At 43.5% G+C, this 21,336-nt stretch overlaps 1 protein-coding gene across 2 annotated transcripts in view; it reads right to left on the bottom strand.

The window, feature by feature from the left end:
- The window catches only part of RANBP10 (RAN binding protein 10), a 69,780-nt gene that overhangs the window by 17,336 nt on the left and 31,108 nt on the right, over positions 1-21,336 (bottom strand). For both annotated transcript variants that reach the window (XM_042027236.1, XM_042027237.1), the window contains exons 4-7: positions 15,728-15,895; positions 8,207-8,229; positions 2,042-2,226; positions 280-392 (exon numbers count right to left, since the gene is read on the bottom strand). In XM_042027236.1, the coding sequence (XP_041883170.1) occupies positions 280-392; positions 2,042-2,226; positions 8,207-8,229; positions 15,728-15,895 (489 nt within the window). The remainder of the gene's footprint in view (positions 1-279; positions 393-2,041; positions 2,227-8,206; positions 8,230-15,727; positions 15,896-21,336) is intronic.

Raw genomic sequence — 21,336 nt, 5'->3', positions numbered from 1 at the left:
TCTGGGGCACAGTGATCTCAGCTAGGTAAAGGCCAAGCAGAGCAGACAGGGACAGGAAAGAATAGGGCATTTCTCCAGGCAAAGATGGCAGAGTGTGGAGAGGGTGCAGTGATGACGGGAAAGGTGCTCGCTCCTAGCAGAGGTTCCCAAGCCCTACTCCATGGTCAGCAGTGTGCTGTGGACAGCTTTGTACTCTCATGGAGTAACTTCCACAGCATTCACTCCTCTGCAGAGTCCCAAGGGGAACACACTTGAGGAATGACTACTCGAGAGCCTTACTTTGTCTATTCTTTATTGAGGTCTGTTCTTCCTGGATTGTGGTGTCTGTGACTCTGGCAAAGGCAGTTGCTGTTGAACAGTACCCATGGTGAACCAAATATGACGAAACCATACTAGAAAAAAAGAAAATACAAAGAGATGACGAGGCTCTGGTGAAACAGAGTCATCACACTGGAGAAAAAAAGAAATCAACACAACAGAAGTTGCAATTTCAGTGACAAACTCAGCTTGCTTAGGACATAACCAAGGTTCTGTTTCTGGGTCCAAACTGTATATATTTACAAGACAGGCACCTGATCCTCTGCAAACAGGAGGGAAGCTCTAAATTCACTTTACAGAGTGGAAGAAAAAATAAAAATATTAAGAATCTCAATGTATATACAGTATTTATTTATTTAATGACTGCTGTCCAAGGGTCACTTGTAAGGACTCAGTACTGTGTTACTGCCTGTGACACCCTCTATAGACATAAATCTGAACCTCAGAGAGGTTCATGGCTTTCAAGTACATGTAAAAAAGAAGAAAATATTCTGGTCCTGAATTTCTTCCATCGCTTATTTGCCAGCAATTATATCTTTAGTAGTTCAACCTCCTTATGAATACTGGACATTCACAGATATTTTAATCTGGTGACTGTCAGCATTGATTTTAAAAACATTAACATACTTTGAAGTTGCATTTTCAAAAAATCTTGGGGGAAGGAGGAGTATCACTGTCAGAAAACAAACACAACAAAGATGTCTTCCTGAACAGACCATTTCTAATGCACTTGTGCCTTCCCAGGACATAGTAACTCAATGTTAATGCTTACTGCATTTTAACAAAATCTAAAAAGCCAGCAAAGGATTTCAAAGCTTCTCATGATGAATCTCAAAAGGGGCTTCTCATGATGAAGCTGGCATTGATCTGATCGAGTCACAGCTCAGAGCACACACCCAACTTGGCTACTTTCAGTAAAAGAAACGAGTATTTTATGAGGCAGCAATCATTTTTAGGCATAACATTGCAAGCAGGTGTGTCATTTTTAGAAGTTGTGTTAAATACAAGTGCTTCTGCCCAAGAGCTCTACGGGAGGAACTCCACAGTGGTGACCCGGACAACTCCACTGTGCACATAAGAAAAAATTCTGGAGAACACAAGGAACAAATACACGGATAAATTTGTCCCATTGCAGCAGAATCAACAGCTCTTGTTAGGGGAGGTCCTGGCTCTCTAATTTAGTCCCATTTTGGAAGGAGTTTGGAAGCAGGCAGCATCGGTAACACTCCTGACCTCTGACAACTCCTGCCAACTGTTCTCATCAAGTTTCACTCAATCCTCTTTTGCAATGGGAACTGCTTTCAATATTCATAAATTTATAAAATGTCATAATTGTGCCTTCAGTCAGGCTTGGAAGCCTTTGGTTTAGGCTATTTCTTGCTCTTTCATTTCTGAATTCAGCTGACTTACATACTGGCTGTTCTCCTAGGTTAAGACTTTTTATCTTCTCCCCTCGCCCAGTGCATCACCTCAAAATGTGTGTTCTTCCATTCCTACAAGCTTTCAGGCAATCTTTGGCTGAAAACTTCTCCCATATCTTTTACATTTGAAACAGCAGCAATTTACCCAGGAAAGACTCTTAAACAACAAAACAAAGGGTAAAACAATTTGAGCAAAATGCACTGAGTGGCATTTTTGGCCATAAGACAGCATCAATTAGCATTTAAGAAGTATTTAATGCCTAACAAAATGGAAGAAGCTGAACACCAAGGCAGTGACTTACTTCTGCAGCATGGCTTGCCACTCTCCCAGCCTGTCTCCTATGGGAAACCGCTTAATGGTGCTCTGGATCTTCGCCCTCCACTCCCTCATGTAGTCCTCAATGTCAAACACAAAGGGCTGCTGCCCAAAGTTGGCATCCACGATCTCTCCTGGAGTCTGGAGACCCACTGTAGGGTAGAGGTTTGACTGGGAAGGAAGAAAAACAAACCTGTATTAAACACAGCTTTCTCCTCCTAGTTCCAGTTACACGGTTTGGTCAAACCAAAGAGCTGCTCTTTAAACTGAAGTAAATACTGGAATTGGAAGAGGCACCAGCCCTTTGGGTACTTCTCAAGGAATCCTGTGACTTATTGTGCATTTATGAAAAGTTATGGCATCAAACCAGAACAATGGGTTCAATCCCCTAGCAGCCTAGGATCGAGGCCATGACTGCTGTCTGTGGATGGTCACTTCTGGATTAGTTTTCTGAATTTTTTACCAAGCTTCAAGAGGCAGCAGATAACACAGTAACAACAACAGCAATAATAATGGCAATAATAACAACAATAATAGTAATAGCGATAACAATAATAACAATAATAATAATAATTATTATTATTATTGAAAGGTGCGTGGTCTCAATCAATGGATCTATGTACTCCCTCCTGTTTCAACTGAACTCTCTTATTCCTTGGAAATCATTACCTAAGTCTTCTACATCTCTGATGAAAAGGTAACAGACAGTGGTGGAGCTCTGAGGTTAGGTCTTTGATGATCTCAAGACATCCACACAAGAAATTACACTACTGATAGATGAATTTCATTTTAAGAATAAGTCTATGGATCCAAATGGAAGCTTTGACCCATCACCAGAACATAGGGAAAATAAAAAGATTACCACAAAAATGCCTCTAAAATTCAGCCAATAATTCAGCTTCTAAGGATGATGCAATTGAAAATAGGTGTTCAAAGTCTATTAGAAGTTCTCTGAACTCATGCTATTTTAAGAATAAGGTTATGGATACAAACTGAATCCCTGAGCCCACTTAAATGCTGGGAAAAGAGAAACAGCATCAGAAAAGGCACAGGGGTGCCTGGTTCTCATCACTCCGATCACATTTTTCAAGAGCGTGTTTCACTCACTGTCACGTTACTTCTGTGCAGCACAAATTACTTTTATGTTTGCAAAACAGACACAAACTTCACTCATTCTCTGCTTCACAGCATGTGCTGAGAGCCTGCAGGGTGGGGGAAGGAATCTCTCTCATACCACTCAGGAACTGTTTGGTGTTGGGTTTTTTCCACTTTGCTCTAAAACAGTGGAGACTGATCCAGCCAGAAACTGGACACTGGGCAAGGCACAGGGACACGTGTATGGAACTGAAGTCTGGAATGTGCCTGGCTGTGATGCCTGCTCAGGGCTGAGCCCATATCAGATATTAGAACAGCAGAGGGGCAGACCTCTCTCCTTAAGTCCAGTCAGAAACCTAGGATGACTATCTCCTCCTCTATAGCAACAGACATGGGCTTTCCTACAATTATCTGGAAAATTTCTTCAAATTATTCTTCACTGTGGCAGAGACCTGAAACATGGGCAATGTCATTGATGACCCTTTGAGACCTACTGTAGCTGTGGATTTTGCTTTTACTAAAGGTAAAATCCTTGTTATGAGGTAGAGCTCAGCCTAATCCTGGTCAGTGGCAAAAGGGGAGCCAGCAGGCAGCAGGAAGTGATGGCTCCTCTGTTTCCACTGGGGTGGCTTCACCTGCAGGACATACTCGGCTCCCTGCTTCCTCATCCACATCCCCAGGACAAGATGGACATTCCCAAACAGGATCCAGTGGAGTTCTGCTAAGATGGTCAGAGGGCTGGAGTGCATGGCATACGTGGAGAGGCTGAGGGCATTAGCTTGGGGAAGGGAGGCAAAAAGGAAAATCTAACTGCAAGTGTTCCACTCCCAAGGGGGAGGTGATAAAATAGATGGAGACAGATTCTTCTCAAAGGTGTTCAGTGAATGGGCAATAGCATGAGCTGCAGCCAGGAATACTTGATGGGAAATAAGGAAGAAATCTTTCCTGATGAGGATGATTTAGGCCTGGAACAGGTTCCAAGAGGAACTGCAGCATCTCTGTGCTCAGAAAAGTTTTCAAAACTGAACTGGGTAAGATCCTGACCAACCTCCTCTACCTCTGAAATTATCAAACCTGAAAAAACAAAGGAAAGAAATGAACCCATAAATACAGGCTGGGAATTGAAAACAGACATCAGAATGACTGCATCGCTGCTGACTCACCACACCTCCTTCTTTCCTGTTCTCACACCAAGGAACTCTCTAGGTTAGAGATGTGCAAAGTAAATACAGCATGATAAGGGAAGAGCCAGAGGAAAATGCCTCCATTCTTTCAAAACTGGCTGACAAGGACATATCTCTAATGAGGGATCAGACATTTTCCACAGTCCAGACTTTTTATTATCTTCTTGGTATCTTAAACCCAAGGGCTTCCAAAGCCTGGAATAAGACACCCAAAATACTTGGAAGTTGGAAGCAACGCTCCCCCCCACCAGTTTACAGGATGTCATGTATTTTTCAATCACTTTTGGCTAAGTTCATCTTTCAGCAGAAACTGCCTACCCTCTATGTCTCTGAAATAATCTCTGAGTTAAAATTCCATTTTTGACATGTGGGATGTGTTCTCTCTGGTTAGCAGCTGTTGGGAACTACACGTATCTCCAGCACCCTGCCAGATGCAGATCCCAGAACCCACTGACCCAGGAGATGCTTTTCCTTCCAAGTTCTTCAGGAATACCTTCCCCATGACATTTGGCCCACCTCTTGCCCTGATGTTCGTGGCCAGTTGCTCACAACCCCCTTGTTCATCTTGACCTGTTTTTTAAGCCCCTTGTGCCTTTGCACTCCTACAATCCCACCCTGGGCTCTTCTGGTTTTTTTTCCATCTCCTATTGTTCCTTCAAACCTCCAGGCAGGATAGACCTGATCCAGGCTTGTGTAAATAACAGTTAGGCCTGAGCACTGACTTAAATTGGCAAAAAAAAAAAAAAAAAAAAGAGGAAACTCCCTCTGTGGGAATTCACTCATATTTCCAGCAGTTATTCTGGTTTTAACTTCAGCCTGTGCTAAGCCAAAATGTGTTTTTTTCCTATCACAGTATTTTTGTACAAATGAAAACACCCTTTATTGGAAACTGAAATAAGCCAAAGCAAGTATGTTTCAACATGTGTGTCTCTGATTTTCAAATTAAAGTACCCATTTCAACTTCCTAATATTGTGAATTTTGCAAAATATTGTCTTCCCCATTTGCCTCTGAAAGGGGAATTTTGGAACAAGCAAGGAAATTATTTCCCACCTAGCAATATTTTGAAGGGTCAATTTAATTCCTTGTGTAATCTCACTGATGAGCCGTGAGACAACCCTAAGATTTCATCTTAAAAAGCGTGGAAGTAATGGGGCTTACTGGCCAAGCTTCTCACAGATGTGTGTTACCAGTCAGCTTCAACACCCCTTAGGCTGTAACAGAAGGAAAAGCTCTCCCTTAAAGCCCTCCTGGAAGGGTGAGTAATGAGGAATGGGTCAGAGCCAAAAAATCCATGTGGAGCTGCTCAAACCAGAGCACTTCAAGGGTCACTCAGGTAAGTTTGCTGTTCCCACTCCTGTTTGCAGTTAAACTGTTAGAACTGCAGTTTTAGCAGGTAAAAACCACAGATTACATTCCATCTCTTTCCTATAATGGATATTTTCTCTTCTTTACCTTATAATGACTGGATATTGTGTTTGAGCCTGGATCAGAGAACTATAATAAATGAAAAACATGACCTACAAGTGGCCAACTTCGTATTCTCTACTGCCTCAAGACTTCTACAATCTCTGACAGTATTTATCATATTTAAACCAAAGTCTATCTTGGGTTTGGCATCCCCTTCTTTAGGAAACCTCAACTGCTTGAAGCAACCAATAATCCATGGACCAAGGGAGCAAAAAGAGCACATGGAATACATTGGTATCTGCAAGGGTGAGGGAAGAAAGCAGTAATCCAAGGGAAGGATATTGGAAAATAGAATGCTGAAGTCAGGTGCAGGCATCCTTAGGATGAAGCTGCCAGCAGAGCAGCAGAGTGATTTAGCATATGCAGAAGAGTGTCCTAGATCCACACGGAGGCAGAAGTCTCCCATCCTTGCTCACATCCATGGTTAAGGGGAGAAAAGACGCAGTCAAGCTTCTCTCCTCTTTTTAAAGAGGAATTACCTCTTGAAGGATAATTCTCAATAGTAGGAGGCCTACAGGGCATCAGCTGTTCTCCTTCCTGGCCCAGAAAAAGAGTGTTATGGATTAGCTGCTGCTGTAAAAGCCAGAAGGGGCTTTCCCCAGAAAACAGCTCAGCAAACTGGCTGGTAAAAGGCACAGAGACCATTTACACACCATTTAACCACTGGAGACTTCACCATAAGGAATCTGCCAAAACCTACCCTGGCCAGATCTTCTCCCAGTTTCACACTCAAACATCTCTTCTGCACAAGACATACAGACAAACAAGCCTGAGATCCTGTGAGGATGATCCAACCAGATCAAGAAACAGCAGGACAAGGAGATGCCAGGGGCTCAGGAGAGTTTTGAGTTCAATCTCAGCAGCACTCCAAGACCTCACTGCAGCGAACACCCTCCTTTCTGCTCTGCTTGCCCAGCTGCTCATCCCCTGTGCCTAGCAGAGACTCAGCACAGAGGTGAACAGCTTACACATGAACATTAAATGTCTACGTCAGCTCACTGTGCACTCCAGCATCAACAGGATGCAAGTTAAGCTAAGCAGGACAGGGAATTTCAACCTGCCAAATCTGTCCTGTGAAGCTCCACGGCAACACTTGAGCTGTAAATGACAAAGCAGTGCTACATGTGCTGGACAGCTGCCTAAATACCAGTTCTCTATCTATCTCAACATGGAGACTGCTCCTGTTGCAGAAGGAGAAGCAGTCTAGCCAAATGAGAAGACAAAGTGGTGAAAAAATTAGGAGGAATATGGTAAACCTGTGACTACTAATGCAATCTATATCCAGAGGGAAAACAAACAGCACCAAAAACTAAGGGGCATTATCACAGAAGCATCTTCTTGCTGGGGATGCAAGGCTGTCACAAGACCTCACTCCAAAAGGTTAATCTTCATGGACAGGCAAAATGTTCTTGTACTTTAATAAACTGTACTTGGACCAAGTGAATGAACTGCTGTGAAACAACCCACATAAAGAGTTTCTGGTTTAGAACACACTGCAATGTTACCAAGTTCAAAGACCCTAGGACTAAAAAAGCCCAACCCTGTATTGACAGCTGATGTGAAAAGGCCAATCAAATAACTGCAATTTAAGTGCAGGCTGTAGTTGGGATATGGGAGAGATCTGTAAAGCCCTAAATTCCATTGGGAAGGTGAACAGGGAGTGCTAGCCACCATTTCTCACAATACAAAAATTAGAGGAACAAGATAAATTTTTTTGGCAGGAAGTACAGAACAAAGCAAAGGAACCTTTCCTCCACACAACAGGCAGGAAAGTCAGCCAAGAAAATGGATGACTTTGGAGGCCTAAAAAAGTTATCAAAACTAAGAAATTTCTCAGAGGAAGTTCATTTGGGGTTATTAAGAACAAAGACAGGAGTGCAACCTTAGGGACAAGAAGTCCTGTGTATGAGAGATGGATGCAGTGGATGTGTTGGTGTATGCCTGACTTGGTTTTACCTTTTTTCACTAAACACATCCTCCTTGTCCAGGAACCCTTGGGTCTAGAAAAGAGGGAACATTTTCTTGTGCATGACCCCCTGTGCTTTTGTGAGACCTGACTGGACATCAGTGTAACTATGCACGTGTCGTCCTCCTCAGAGTCGAAGCTGCATTTGGAAGACAATGACCTGTAATGAAGTTTGCATCCTTGCTTTAATTCCAGGAGAAGGAGCAACATATTCTTAGAGGTGGTGAGAGATGAGAAGAGGTATGTGAGTAGCCCACAAACCCAGTCACAGGATTATGACGTTTCAGAAAAAGGAGCATCCACATCATTCAGTAATGTGTGTTATCACATGTTTTTTTAACAGGCCATCAAACAGAAAAAAAAAATCACACCCCCACACTCTTCCCCCTCCCTTCTATTTGCATCCTTAGTTAAAATACTGAAAATAGGTGTACTTACAGGGAGGTCTGTAAAGGCTATACCTGTGGGGGGAAAAATATTAGAATTAAAAAGACAAAGGATTTTTTCCCTGCTTGACTACATCCTTAACATGCTACAAAACATTACTGCATTCCAATAAATCCCAGCTCTGACCCTGCATTTCACCACCTTAAGTATTTAGAAGTAACTTCCCTCCCCATTCCCCTCCTCTGCAAGGTTTGCATCTGGAGAAAGGTTCAGGAAAAAGCCTAAAATGTTTTCAACATCTCTCACAAAAATCTGGTTTTCTAAAAGCAGCTCCTCTTTCCTTTGCTTCTCCCCCTGTTACTAGGAAGCAGTTAGTTTTCAAGACTCACTTTGGTGTTAGAAACAGAGTTTTAGTATAAAATTGTTTTGGTTTAGGCTGTAACTGGTTCTTCTTATCAGCCAGAGACAGGAATGAACATTCAACACTTGGCATTACAGCTGGGGAACAGCCCTGCAACAGGACCAAGCTGCAGCCAGGAACACCTGAGAAATGCTGTGCAAAGAACAGCCTCATCCTCAACTCAGCTGCTACAGTTCCAAATAGAAGAGATGGGAAAAAAGCGTACAGTTTTGCTTTTTATTTACACTTGGCATACCAGAAAAGAGGCTTTTAAGCCAAGGCAGCCATTGCCTGGGATGGCTAACAGAGTTCTGGCTAGAGACAACACTCACCACAGCCAGGCTACCCCAGGCACAGCTCTGCATCTGATTTAGATGCCAGTAACTGCTCCAAAGGACAGTGCCTCTCCTCCCTCTCTGGCCACGGGTGCAGCCAGGCAGCAGCACAGTGAGACAGATCAGCCAGAGACAGCAGCTCTACCCACAGGCTTTGGGTCACCCTCACCAATAGCACAGGGGACACTGCTGCCATCACCTCATCAGGCTGAGCTAAATCCATACTTCCAGCTAACATTCCAGGAGTCAGTCTGAAAGCTGTAGTCTTTTCCCATGTGTGCTCCCAAGTATGCTTTCTGTCCCCAGCCAGAGGACGGCTGGTACCCACACCAGTACACCCAATTCTCACACACGTCCCACCTCTCCTCCTTCCCTTCTGCCTGGCACTGGAAGGCACTGCAGAAGCAGGAGAACACCACCCTCTGTTTTTAATTTTAGGACTATTTTAACCCAGAGCTGTAATGTAACGTTACCAGATCAGTCTGAAATGGTAATTTAAACTAGTTTTAGGACTCAACATAGGAAACAAATAATTTCTATTCCAAACAGCACAGATCCAAATCAAATGCTCAGAAAGAAATCCTGAATATTTTACTAAAGAAACAGCCAATAAAGTTAAATTACCATCCTGGCAGATAACCAATATGGTTTAATGAACATCCTGGCAGTTTGGACCTTGTTTATTGAGCACCCTCTCTACAACCCAGCCAAAGATCGTGCACGCAGGTGATGCTGAACACGTGGTTGAGGAAAACGTTCAGTAAGCATTTCTCTCACCTTGTCACTATGCCCAGATATTATTCCTCACTCAAACCTTTCTCTGACTTTGCAACTATTTTGCTCAGCTGGATGAAAAGGTGGATGAAAACTTGTTCCTACCCTTATGCCAGAATGAGGCCAATCTCCTTGAGCCTTCTGGAGTCTTCCTCTGCCCCCAGCACCTCGCAGAGCCAAAGGTGGCCAGGCTTGTGTAGCTGTGTGGCTGGAAGCTGCTTCCAGCACCTGGACAAGCATATGGTTTTTGAATGTACTACAAGGTGGGTGGAAAATTGGCTGAACTGTCAGGATGGAAGAGTTGTGATCAGCAGCTCAAAGTCCAAGAGTTGTCCCTCAGGGATCAATGGCAGGACCAAAACAGTTTCATATCTTCCATTAATGATCTGGACAATGGGACAAAGTGTGCTCCCAGCAGCCTCACAGGTGTCACCAAACAGGAGAGTGGACAATAGGCTGGAGGGCACAGTGCTTCAGCTGGAGAAATGATGCAGCACAAGCCTCCCAAAGCTCAACAAAAGCAACTGAAGAGCCCTGCCACCAGGTTGTGATACTCCCAGAAAACAGGACAGGATGAGACTGACTGGAGAGAAAGCAGATCTGCAGAAAAGATTCAGGGTCCTGCTGGGCAACAAGCAGAGCAGGAGCCAATGGTAGGTCCTTGTGGCAAAGGAGATCAACCACATCCTGAGTTGTATTAGTGAGAGTGTAGGTTAAAGGATGGGATTTCTCCCTTCTTTTCCAACACTTGTTAGCCTACACTTTGGTTATGATGTTCACTTTTGGGCTCCCCAACACAGGACACAGTGAGACTGGAGTGAGTCCACCAGAGGCCAGCAAGACAAAGACAGGCTAAGGGAAAAGACTCTGTTCAGTCTTAAAAACATTAGGGCAGACACTTATTGCTGCCTACAACTGTCATATAGGAGGGTAGAAAAAAGGCTTTTCTCAGAGATGCACGGTGGCAGGAGACAGGAGACAACAGAGACAAGCTGCAACATGGAAAATTCTAATTAGAAAAATTCAGTATGAATTGTGGCCAAACACTGAATCAGGACCAGAAAAGCCCCCAGGTGATCTTCATTCTTGGAGACAGTAAAGACTTGATGCATTTCTGAGTAACATGATCTAGTTGGGCCTGCTTTCAGCAGGGCGTTGGATGCTTGACCTCCAGAGATCCCTCCCTGAGAAAATTATTCTGAGTCTATAAATAAACTTATTACATTGACTTTACAATGAGACAAATGTATGTTTTCCACCTTCTGTTATGTAACTCAGACTAATAAAATGCTTTATGCAGACAGCACTTGATCTGTTGCACAGACACATCTGCTTAAGAGTTTCTGCATCTGCCCTGCTACACACCCGCATCCAGGAGAGCCAACAGCAGAAAGCAAAATAATCACAGCTTGAATGTGAAACTGTTTGCTTTCTCTGCAGCCCCTCCAAAGCCTGGATCCGACTTAAAACCACAACCTTCTTAAAGACTTAAGGACTGGACACATAGGTCAGGAAGCAAGAGCGAGCGTGTGAAGAGCCTCCCCCCTAAGTCCATGATGTTAATGTGATCATCAAGGCAGTGATACAAAGACATTAAATGAAGGTTCAGTGCTAGGGCACAGTGTGATTGACATCTTCACCTGCCAACCAATCAAAGGACTTCCACTTCCCATGACTGAAGTGCACTTACACACAACCCCATGCACACAACATGTTCATGGACCTTCCAGCCCATCTCTGCTCTCCACCCAGCAACAATCATCATGTCTGCCTCATGACTGGCCACTTTCAGAATTCAATTTGCACAAGACAACATGAATTTGGGTGATCAGCCACAGCACTCCACTGCCTGCACAGCAGGGTACTCCAGCATCTGTTTAGGTAACTGTGATCCAGAGAATCCTTAAGCAGTGCTGGTGGATTGCAATAAACACAACACATTCAGCAGGGTGGGCATCCTAAAGAGCAGACTAGGAAATGGCAGCCCAGGAAAATACTTGAATACTTCTCCAATGTGCTGCTGAGGAGAAGCACTGTCAAACCCACACAGTTCTACATGCCCTTGGAAACAGATATCCTCCAATCAGGCCACTTGGGTAAAACTGCTCATACAGAGAACAAGGCTGTAGCCAAGTCTGGTATTTTCTATTAATTTTGGTAGTGAATGAGGGTGGTGAGGCCCCAGCACAGGTTGTCCAGTGAAGCTGTGGCTGCTCCACCCCTGGAAGTGTTCAAGACCAGGGTGGATGGAGCCCTGTGCAACCTGATCTAGTGGAAGGTGTCCCTGCCCACAGCAGAGGGGTTGGAACAACATGATCTTTAAGGTCCTCTCCAACTCAAATCATTCCAGGATTCTATGATTTTAAATTTGATTCATCTGAAGTCTTGTTTTGAACATCCCAATGTTCTTGCCGTCTGCAAACTTCATTTGAAGCTTTGGGGTCAAACCTATTAAACCTGGGACTGACATCTGTGTCTCTCTATGACAAGAGATTTCTGCATTACCCCCAATGTTCCTCCTAGTCTCTAAACTGACTGCAGAATGGATATTTTACTTTTTAGGTTAACTTGGTCTTTCCAAGAGCCTGCGCTAGAACTCAAACTACGGTAAGTTTTCTATGCCAAGGCTTCAGAGGGTTCAATGCTCTTTTTATAGCCCTGTTGCTTCATTTACCTTGGTGTGCTGTCAAAGTCTGAGATCTGAGACACTCCTACATTAGTCCCTGAGCAAACTCATCCACTTAAACCCAGAGACCTGTAGCAGTCACACTTCCTCCTCATGTCCTGGTCCAAGACTTTCTGCTTAATGGCTGGCGCCCCAACATTTCTCCCTCTTTCTCGCCAAATTCACTCTCATCACCCTTCTAGCCACATCTCATTATGTTTTTTACTGCCAGGACTCTGCTCAGAACTTGTCAAAAGTGTTTCATCAGCAGCCAGAAGACATTCAAGACATTTTCCAGAACAGAGAATTAAGACTACATACGATGTCAAACAGTTTTCATGTGACGTCTCCAAACAAAGTTCAAGACTTAGCTCCAACCAGAACATCCAGAATTTGTGATGGCCAAGAAAACAGTTCTTATACAGTGCTCCTGATGGATCTGATTAAATGAAAAAGTATGGAGACAATGGAAGATAATAGTTAAGCAACAGAAGAAATTGCAAGGAAAACAAAAGGGGGGTGTCTAATTAATTGATGAAAAGGAGAGGACTTAAATGGTGAAGGGTGAATTGGAAAGACAAAGCTACAGTAATTCCATTAAAAGAAAGACAAATTCAAACCCTGAAACCCTGCTCTCAAGCTAAATGGCCTCACAAAGGGGCTGATTAGCCTCATGAATATTCTTGGCATCTGCAGTAGGATTACACAATTACCTCATCTCCTAGGAGGAGACATACATGGCTTCCACAGCTTTATGTCAGGGAACACCAAGAAAAAACACATTCATCCACTTCCTGGTAAACCCTGGGTTCACACAACACAGAAATGAGATTCTCAAGTTAGCACTAAATATCATGGAAGTTCAAGACCTTCAAGGAGTTGCTTCCATCAGGGAAGAAAGCATTCTGACTTCCCAATAAATCACTGCTCCTGCCTCCACTTGGCCTTGGTTCCTCTGCTGACACCTATCTCACCCCCTCCTGACATCTCTCTGCTCCGTGCCCACGAGGAGCTGTGTAACCCCTGGTCAAGGGGCTCCTCTCCTCAGCATTCCACAGGAAGCACTTCTCCTGGACGCTGTGTTTCTTTATCAGTGATACAAACAGACACTGCTGGCCCTTACCAAGAGCCTCCTCAGGTGAGGTTTTCATTCTGCTTTTGTAAAAAGGCAGTAAAATGTTCCTGCAGCTATTGTGGGGTCACCCGGCAAGGCCTGAGGTCTGCTGCTCCCTTCTGCCCTTCCTTCCCTGTCTCCTCTAACCACACCACCTCTCCTCTCTCAGTACAACCATTATGCCACTACAGCTCAAAGAAAAGCTGGTACACACAGGAGCCAGCTGTGAATGCTCAGGAGAGGCTTCTACCTGTCCTTTTCTCAGACAGCTCATGTCTTGTACTGTACATCTGAAGAGCTCAAGAGGACACCCAGGGGACAGCAATGCTTATATCTAATGCTGTTCTCTAAGTATGGTAGCTGAATTCCCTTCCTTTCCTCTTTCTTCCCACTGGCATTGTTCACTGCTGGGATAGGCTGTTCCTCAAGTGGTCATTCAGTGTCAGATTAGAAAAACACAAGTCTTCCATCCGAAAAAGCCCCATCTTTGAAAGAAAAGGAACACTTAAATTTAAGAAAGAAAGACTAGGTAATGTCACTGCTGTAAAAAACTCTGAATGTCCCAAACAAAACAAATCTCTGAGCAAGGACATGAGGCAAAGAATCAGAGGGTGGTAATGATGAAAGGTAACAGAAGTTACTGAACTGGGCTCTTTACTTGGCTTCACCTGCCCAGACACGCAGGCATAACATAGTCCTGGATACAAAACAGACAAGGAGAAAGCAACAACTTTTCAACTGAACAGCTTATACTGTGCAGATTCTGGTCATTAAAAAGAAATTGAATTTCAAATGAACAAATTTGTATTCATTAAATAGAAGACCTAGCCTCCTCCTGACTCTCACACTTCTGTTGTGATGAAAAGTAACAACAGCACCATCAGGGTGAAAAACAGTGAAGCTGGAAAACCACTCACTTCAACAACAGAAAACATCAAGAGGAGCACAGCACAAACCACTACAGGGCTTCTGTGTAAATACATGCTAAAAATCAAGGACAGCAACTAAAAGGAGAGATTTTGTGAATTTTTTTTAACTATTTCATACCTCAGTCGCTGTTGTTTTATCTTGTCTCATTCCTAAGCAAAAGCTCCTCCTCCATCAGCTGATGCTTCCAAGCCTCTACTTGTCTTACCAGTCACTGGACTGACATGGGCAGACAGAACAGCCCCAGCTCTGCCAGCCTTTCCTCCTGGGACAGATGCTCCAACTCCTTCATCACTTTGGCAGCCCTTTGCTGGACTCTCTCCAGTAAGTCAATCTCTCTCTAATATTGGGGAGCCCAGTACTTTTCCTGAGAGCTCACCAAAAATTCTGCACTCTCCAGGCACACACTGCACTCCAATCCCACTCCTTCCTTCAGCCCAGCCAGTAACTCAAAACAATTCTGCTCTGTTAAGTGTTTTGAGCGGGGTATTTTTCTACCAATTTAATCTTGAACTCAACAAAGCAGAATTGACAAAGCAAGGAGAAGCAAAGGAAAGGAGTGCTTGTCCCTCCCTGCCAATTCAAATGAATCCCAGCACGAAATGTGAGATGAACTTATAAAAACTTACTGCACATCTTATATGACAAAAAAAAAAAAAAAAAAAAAAGACAAGAATTTATCTGGGGTGGAGAACATGTCATCCAAGGAAAAGGTATTTTAGGGGAAAATGGCCAGAAGTTTCTATTTTAGACAAATAAGATATGACAGATGCCTGGAAAACATCTGAGGCATTAATTTGGGCAAAATCTTTAAGTCTGTAACTTTAGGACAATTACTGAAACAAGTGTGGAATGAACCAAATTAGGTCTCAGTGCTTAAATAAGACCTCTTGTGCTGAATTAATGTCTGGCTTTGGGAATGCTCAGACCAACGTGTTGAGGCTTTCAGATGGACCAGTCCCTTCAAAAATGAAGACACCGGTACCATGGCTTTGTAGGCAGTTGCACAACACACTAATTAAACTTCCCACTTCTTTCTTTCCCTGTTGTCCAGCCATTAGACATCTTATCCAACCTCCCACCCACTGTGCAGTAGCAGAGGAAAGCAGAAGCTGTGGATGAAATTCTAACATATATAAACAAACTGAGCAGCATAGAAACCATTTTACCTGCTGGAAGTATTTCTGTCTTGGAGCCAATTTACAACTGCTGACTCCTGCTGAGAGCTCTTTTCCTCTGCCATTTCTTAAACCTTACTCACAGGTGTGGGACAAGAGTTACAATACAAGCAAAGTATTAAGGAGCAGCGAGAGCAGGGCTGGAGCATCCCTCTCCTGAGACACCTTCCTTCACTTACCTAAACTGTGGCCATTTTTTGTGTAGAAGCAGGTATTGTTGATAAGGTTGACACAGCAGCCGATCACATCTCCAGTGGTGAATGTGGGGCCGTAGGGCTGCCCTGTCCCCGAGGAACAGAAGGAGTGCCCATCGTCACCATGGTACCCATAAGAATGTTTATCCCATCCTGCAAAAGACAAGGCAAAAGAACAGGACAGCAGTGAAGCCAGCTCAGCAGAACCACATGGAACTACTACAGCTCTCAGGACACCATTTTCTGTAGTAGTTTTAAAATTTGATTTCCACTCCTGATTCATCCCAATATTAATTTTCACATACTGGTAACTGGAAAGAAATTAATGGTTTTTAATCAGAACACATCATTGGCATTTCAACATCATTTATCCCTTATGAGAAATAATACAAAGAACAACTTGTCAGAAGTCACTCTGATAGATTAAAAAAAAAAAAACAACACATTAAACCCCTGTTTCTCTTTTATCTTACCTGAGGCGAAACAAACTCTTTTTGTAAAACACTTGTGTTTCTCAAAAACACAATCTTCCAGCAAAAGCATTTAACAAAATAATTCTCAGACAGTTGCAGCTTTGTCTGTAAGGGCTGTCACAGGTGTACCAAATGGACAGAGGCAATTTTTGCATTCTCAAATCTACATTTCCCTTCTAACAGTTGATAAGGATTTCTATGCCTCCCTTAGAATACAAAATTTCCCATTCTCCAGACAGCTTAAAACACAATCCTTAAATGCCAATGGGCAGTTTGCAAAGCGGTCAATTCTAATATTAGTATTTTTTATTTCTTCTGCCAGTTAACATTGTGCTAAGGGTTACAGCTGGGCTCAGGGATTGCACCCTGCCCACTTGTTCTTTTCTGTTTTATCTGCCAGTAATTTCATTTGGAGCATTCCTATGAATTGCAGAATCAAAGCCACATCTCACAGAGAGACAGACTTCTACCAAAAAGTCAGATACAACATTACAAAGAGACACCTGTGTTTTAAATGGATATGACTGGATCCTTAGGGAAGCAAAGAAGGTGCTTTGGCCATCTACTGACCTTAAACAACCCAAGGGTAGTGCAGGATCTGTTAAATGTGGAGTGATGGCTCTGGCAAAGGGACTATGTAACAAACACAAAGACTGTGCAGGAAGTGCACATCCTGCAATGAGGCACAAAAAGACTGAGCACACTGAGAACTACAGAGCAGAGCCCTGGGAAGGTGGGCTGGAGCACTTCTGCGAGCCAGGATTTTCCTCCAAAACCAACAACATGAGGGCACTAGAAATTTATCTTGTAAAATAGTGCTACAACACTGTGGCATCAGCACTCACATGCTCAGGGTTTCTCAGAAAAGCACAGAACAGCCAGTGCATGTCTAAGGCCCCCTGTTTATTGCAGCACACCAAATGAATGCCAGTGGGAAAGTCAGGGAATGAAGCAAGACTGAAACATGCCACAGTCCAAGATTTTGGACCTCAGAGCAAAGTTTGGGAGTGAAAGGCATGAAGGACTCCCAGCAAATTCTAGTTTAGAAATAATGAGTAATTTCCTCTATTTAGTCCCACACATCCAACAGGAACAGACTGAGATGTTCCAAGAGTCAGCTCCATCGTCCCTCGGATCAGCTCCAAACAAGCTGTTGACAGTAGCACCAGTCCTGTTTCGTATCTTCATGAAAGACAGGGACAACAGCACGGGCAGCACCCTCAGCAAGCACAAAAACGATGCCAAATCGACTTGCCAAAACAAAGGAGGAAGCGATAGGGGCTCTAGAGTCTGTTGTCAAACTTCCACTGCTAAGACTCCATCCAGTAAAAATATCACTGAAATATTTTTGAATTTTTAAAATCGTGGCTCCTTTCCACTATCCCTTTTACTTTCTCTGTTACCATCACTGATCTATTACTTTAGTCTCCCCAAAACCAGACCTGTCACATGTGTGTCAATTCAGAACTGCTCTAGTGAAGCTCTTGGTAAGTTGTAATTCAGATGATAACTTAAATCAATTTATCTCCTAACCTACTCGTAACACAATCCAAATACAAACTTCTAGGTCTTCTGCATACAAAACATTCTTGGCATTACAAAGCATCTACCAAGAACTTGTCATCAGTTACATCTAAGCAGTGAGGTGCTTACACATCATGTAGTGGGTAAGGCTCCTGTAAGAAATACAACAGTGTGTCCAACAGTGAGGATGAGCCCACTAAATACTTGTAACAATGCAGACTTTACTGGTTCAGCAATGTAAGAAATAAAGGTTTCATTACCTACAGATCACAGCTGATCCTACTGAAAAAACCCTCCTCCTGTCTCTTTATGACTTGAGCTTCACAGTGTCAGTTCTTGCTGTAACACCAACGGTGGTGGTGAACTCCAGAGAAAAGTGACTGAATAAAGGCCTTTGAAGACAATGACAAACATGGTACATACAGCAACAATGCCTGGAAAAAGCTTGTTTTGAATCTTATTCTCCACTGAAAACCCCTAACATTACCACTTAAGGAAATTTGCTCACCCAGCACTCTGCTAATGATACGTAGAGTTCACTTTCTCAACACAAATGCTGTGTAGTGCTGAACTTGGACCTGGCACCACACTAGGGGCTTTAAATCTAGACTGCCAGCCTTATCAGATCACCATGGTCATCTTAAAAAAACAAGCCAGAGTTGAGTGAACTTACTGTACTCACTGTAAACATAAGCTGAGTGGCATGAATTATATGGCTAACCTTAAGTTATTTATTAATAAAAACCAGATCCCTATTTCTAAAATTCTGCCCAAAATAAACATGAGGGTGGTGGCATACAGGTTATTCCAGCATTGGCCAGCTTCAGCCAATCTTCTGAAATTTCCTAATAATCCGAATTAAAAACAACAATCAGCACTTCTAGTATTTCTAGGTCAAAGTTATCTGGGCCTGTTGATTTAAATACTGTATCCCTATTGAAAGCATTTGGCATTATCCTGGATTACCAGCAGAGTGGGGAGTAACTCATCACATGTGTTTTGAAAACAGACTCCAACTTTTCTCAAAACACTTTCTGAAAACTTGGGTTTTTCCTGCATCATTAACAATTTGCTATCGCCACCTAGGAATGGGTCCAGCATATTACAACCTCCTCTGTGACTCCCCCAACACCCTTTGAGCCTCCAGGTACTCAACATCTTCCTCTAAAAAATCCAGCAGTGCTTTAATAAGGCCTGAATCAGAACTTCCTGAAAGCCCTCCCCACACCTGCATCTGCAATTATCTCCAGACAGTTTAACCTCTGTGCCACTTGTACTCAAGGACTTGCAGAAGTCACCGTTGTGACCTGGAAGGCAGAGACGAGGTGATACCCACACGCTCTTAAAAAGGCTGTCCCTGTGGGATAGCGGGTCAACCCAGACAAGGATGCTCTTCAAGAAGTGAGACAGCAGTATAGGATGTGCACATATCCCACCCTGACTGAACAGTGTTACCACTTTCCAACCATCTGTAAGCACAGACAGACAGAGCCAGATGGAGATTCTGTTCACTCAGTATTCCTGAAAGGATTCTGTTTCCATTAAATTGCTCAATCCTCCATTAAGTACATATGCACTCATACCGTTCACTGTGTCCTGCAACAAGGAGATTGACAGTGTAACAGCCAGCAGTGAAAACATGCCTCCTACTACTTGTACTGGATATCCTGTAGTTCTTGCACTGGAGAAGATGGCAAACTATGGATTTGGTGTCTCCAGAATACAGGTCAGTATGCAGACCTCTGCAAAATCCCCTATAATTATCCCTTTTCCAGGCTGATGACTCCTAATTTATTTAGCTATTTCCTGCTTTTCTGACCATCATCATCTGAACCTTTTCTGGATTTACTGAGTTACTTGTGAGAATGGAGATGAAGGTGCCCCATGGAGAAGGGAAGCAGGCTGCAGTTGTTCTCTGCACTGTTCCCTAGCCCTCTACAAGTTAATCCCAGCATTTTCCCTTTATTGTCCTTTTTACTACTGACCTGATGTTTCCATGCAGCCATTGTAATCACTCCAGAATGCCTCATTGCTCTTGTGACAATGCTCCCTCTGCACAGATTCTCATGAGGCACATCGCCTCAGCTGGCTCCCACAGCTCCCCCAGCACCTCTCACCACCCCCAATCTCACAGTCCTCAGCAGTTCAAGCTGTAAATCCCAGGACAGAGAGGTGCAGGCAGCTGCTCCTAAGAAAACTCTGGGAGAACCCATGCACTGACAGCTGGTGACTGGTACCTCATTCCAACAAGGCTGTTTAAAGAACATCCCATTTTAGTCTCTTGGTGATAGCTATGTCTAGAGCAATGGACACTAAGCACCTACATGCAGTTGTGGCCAAGTCTAAAAATTCTCAAATGCAAGTGCAGATTTCTCTCAAAATTTCAGAAACATGGACAAAATTGGAGAATGTGCTTTTTCTTATAAAACACAGGTCATGGACTTCTGATGGACTGTACTCTACAGACTAAAATCAAGTGAGCTAGAGTGGCTGCAGGGTCCAGTTCACAGTTCTCTCCTCCTTTCCTTTCCCTTCCCTTCCCCGTCCTCTCTTCAAAAGCACAAAACCATTTAAACAGGGGAGACGGGCCGAGAACAGAAAGGATTTGGCCACCTGGCCCATGGCAGTGGTCAAAGCAGAACCTCAACGTCCTGACTCTAACACTGTTCTCACTACAGCTCATTTTGAAGACAACCCTTTGAACATGCAAATAATAGAATCACAACCACTCTACAGGTAGGACCTCAGCACCTAATTGAGTAAAAAGAGGTTAAATTTACATCCCTTTGAATTGAACCCTTCAACATCCAAACCCAAACATACTTACATATTTACTAACAAGATGCAGAATAGCTCAGATTGTGCAATCAAAGAACGGGAAGAAAGAAAAACAAAAACCATGAGTAGGGCTCGGGAGGACATTTTTATATGTTCAGCACCAAACTGAAGTTCTGTTTGGCCTGCTAACAAGAAAAAGTTGATATGCTGACCTTCTTGGCAGACTACCTTGATCCCAAAACATAGGGGAAAAAAAATGAACAGCAAGTTCCATTGCTTCTGCTTGATAAACAGGTCAGAATTATGCAATGCCAGACACGTGGCAGAAAAGACTTGAGTTACTTCAGGACACAGTTACAGGATAAACTGATAAACACTCACTCTTAAGCAAGCACTGGAGTTAGATGTAGTGTGCTACTACTATCCCTGACTGTCCTACATCCGTCCCTGTTCAATCCCAACTTTCCCATTCAATGTCAGCCTTGCATTACTCTTGACTTTTTGGTCAGATCCTGACTTCAGAGATCAGACTGCCTTAGAAGGCAGCAAGTGGGAAGTGGCTCTGTTGAGCTGGGTGACCATTTACGTCTCAGCACCATGGAAATAACATGGCAATTTAGCTCTCTGCTTCAAGAGCACCAGCAATGAGCACAGAACTTCTGGTAGGCTCTGGGCAAAACTGGCATCATGGCTACATCTCACACCTTGGAAAACCAGGACCTGGATATGCTGCTCAACCTTGAAAGCATGGAGCATCATATAGAGGAGGGAGGGATGGATGGATGGATGGATGGATGGATGGATGGATGGATGGATGGA

Source organism: Corvus kubaryi, unplaced genomic scaffold (assembly GCF_017639235.1).
Source record: "Corvus kubaryi isolate FWS band 111438036 unplaced genomic scaffold, C.kubaryi_AGA036_p1.0 37300, whole genome shotgun sequence".
In the NCBI taxonomy this organism is placed as follows: domain Eukaryota; kingdom Metazoa; phylum Chordata; class Aves; order Passeriformes; family Corvidae; genus Corvus; species Corvus kubaryi.
The sequence above is the reverse complement of the archived record's forward strand: the minus strand, read 5'-3'. Positions and strand labels throughout refer to the sequence as shown.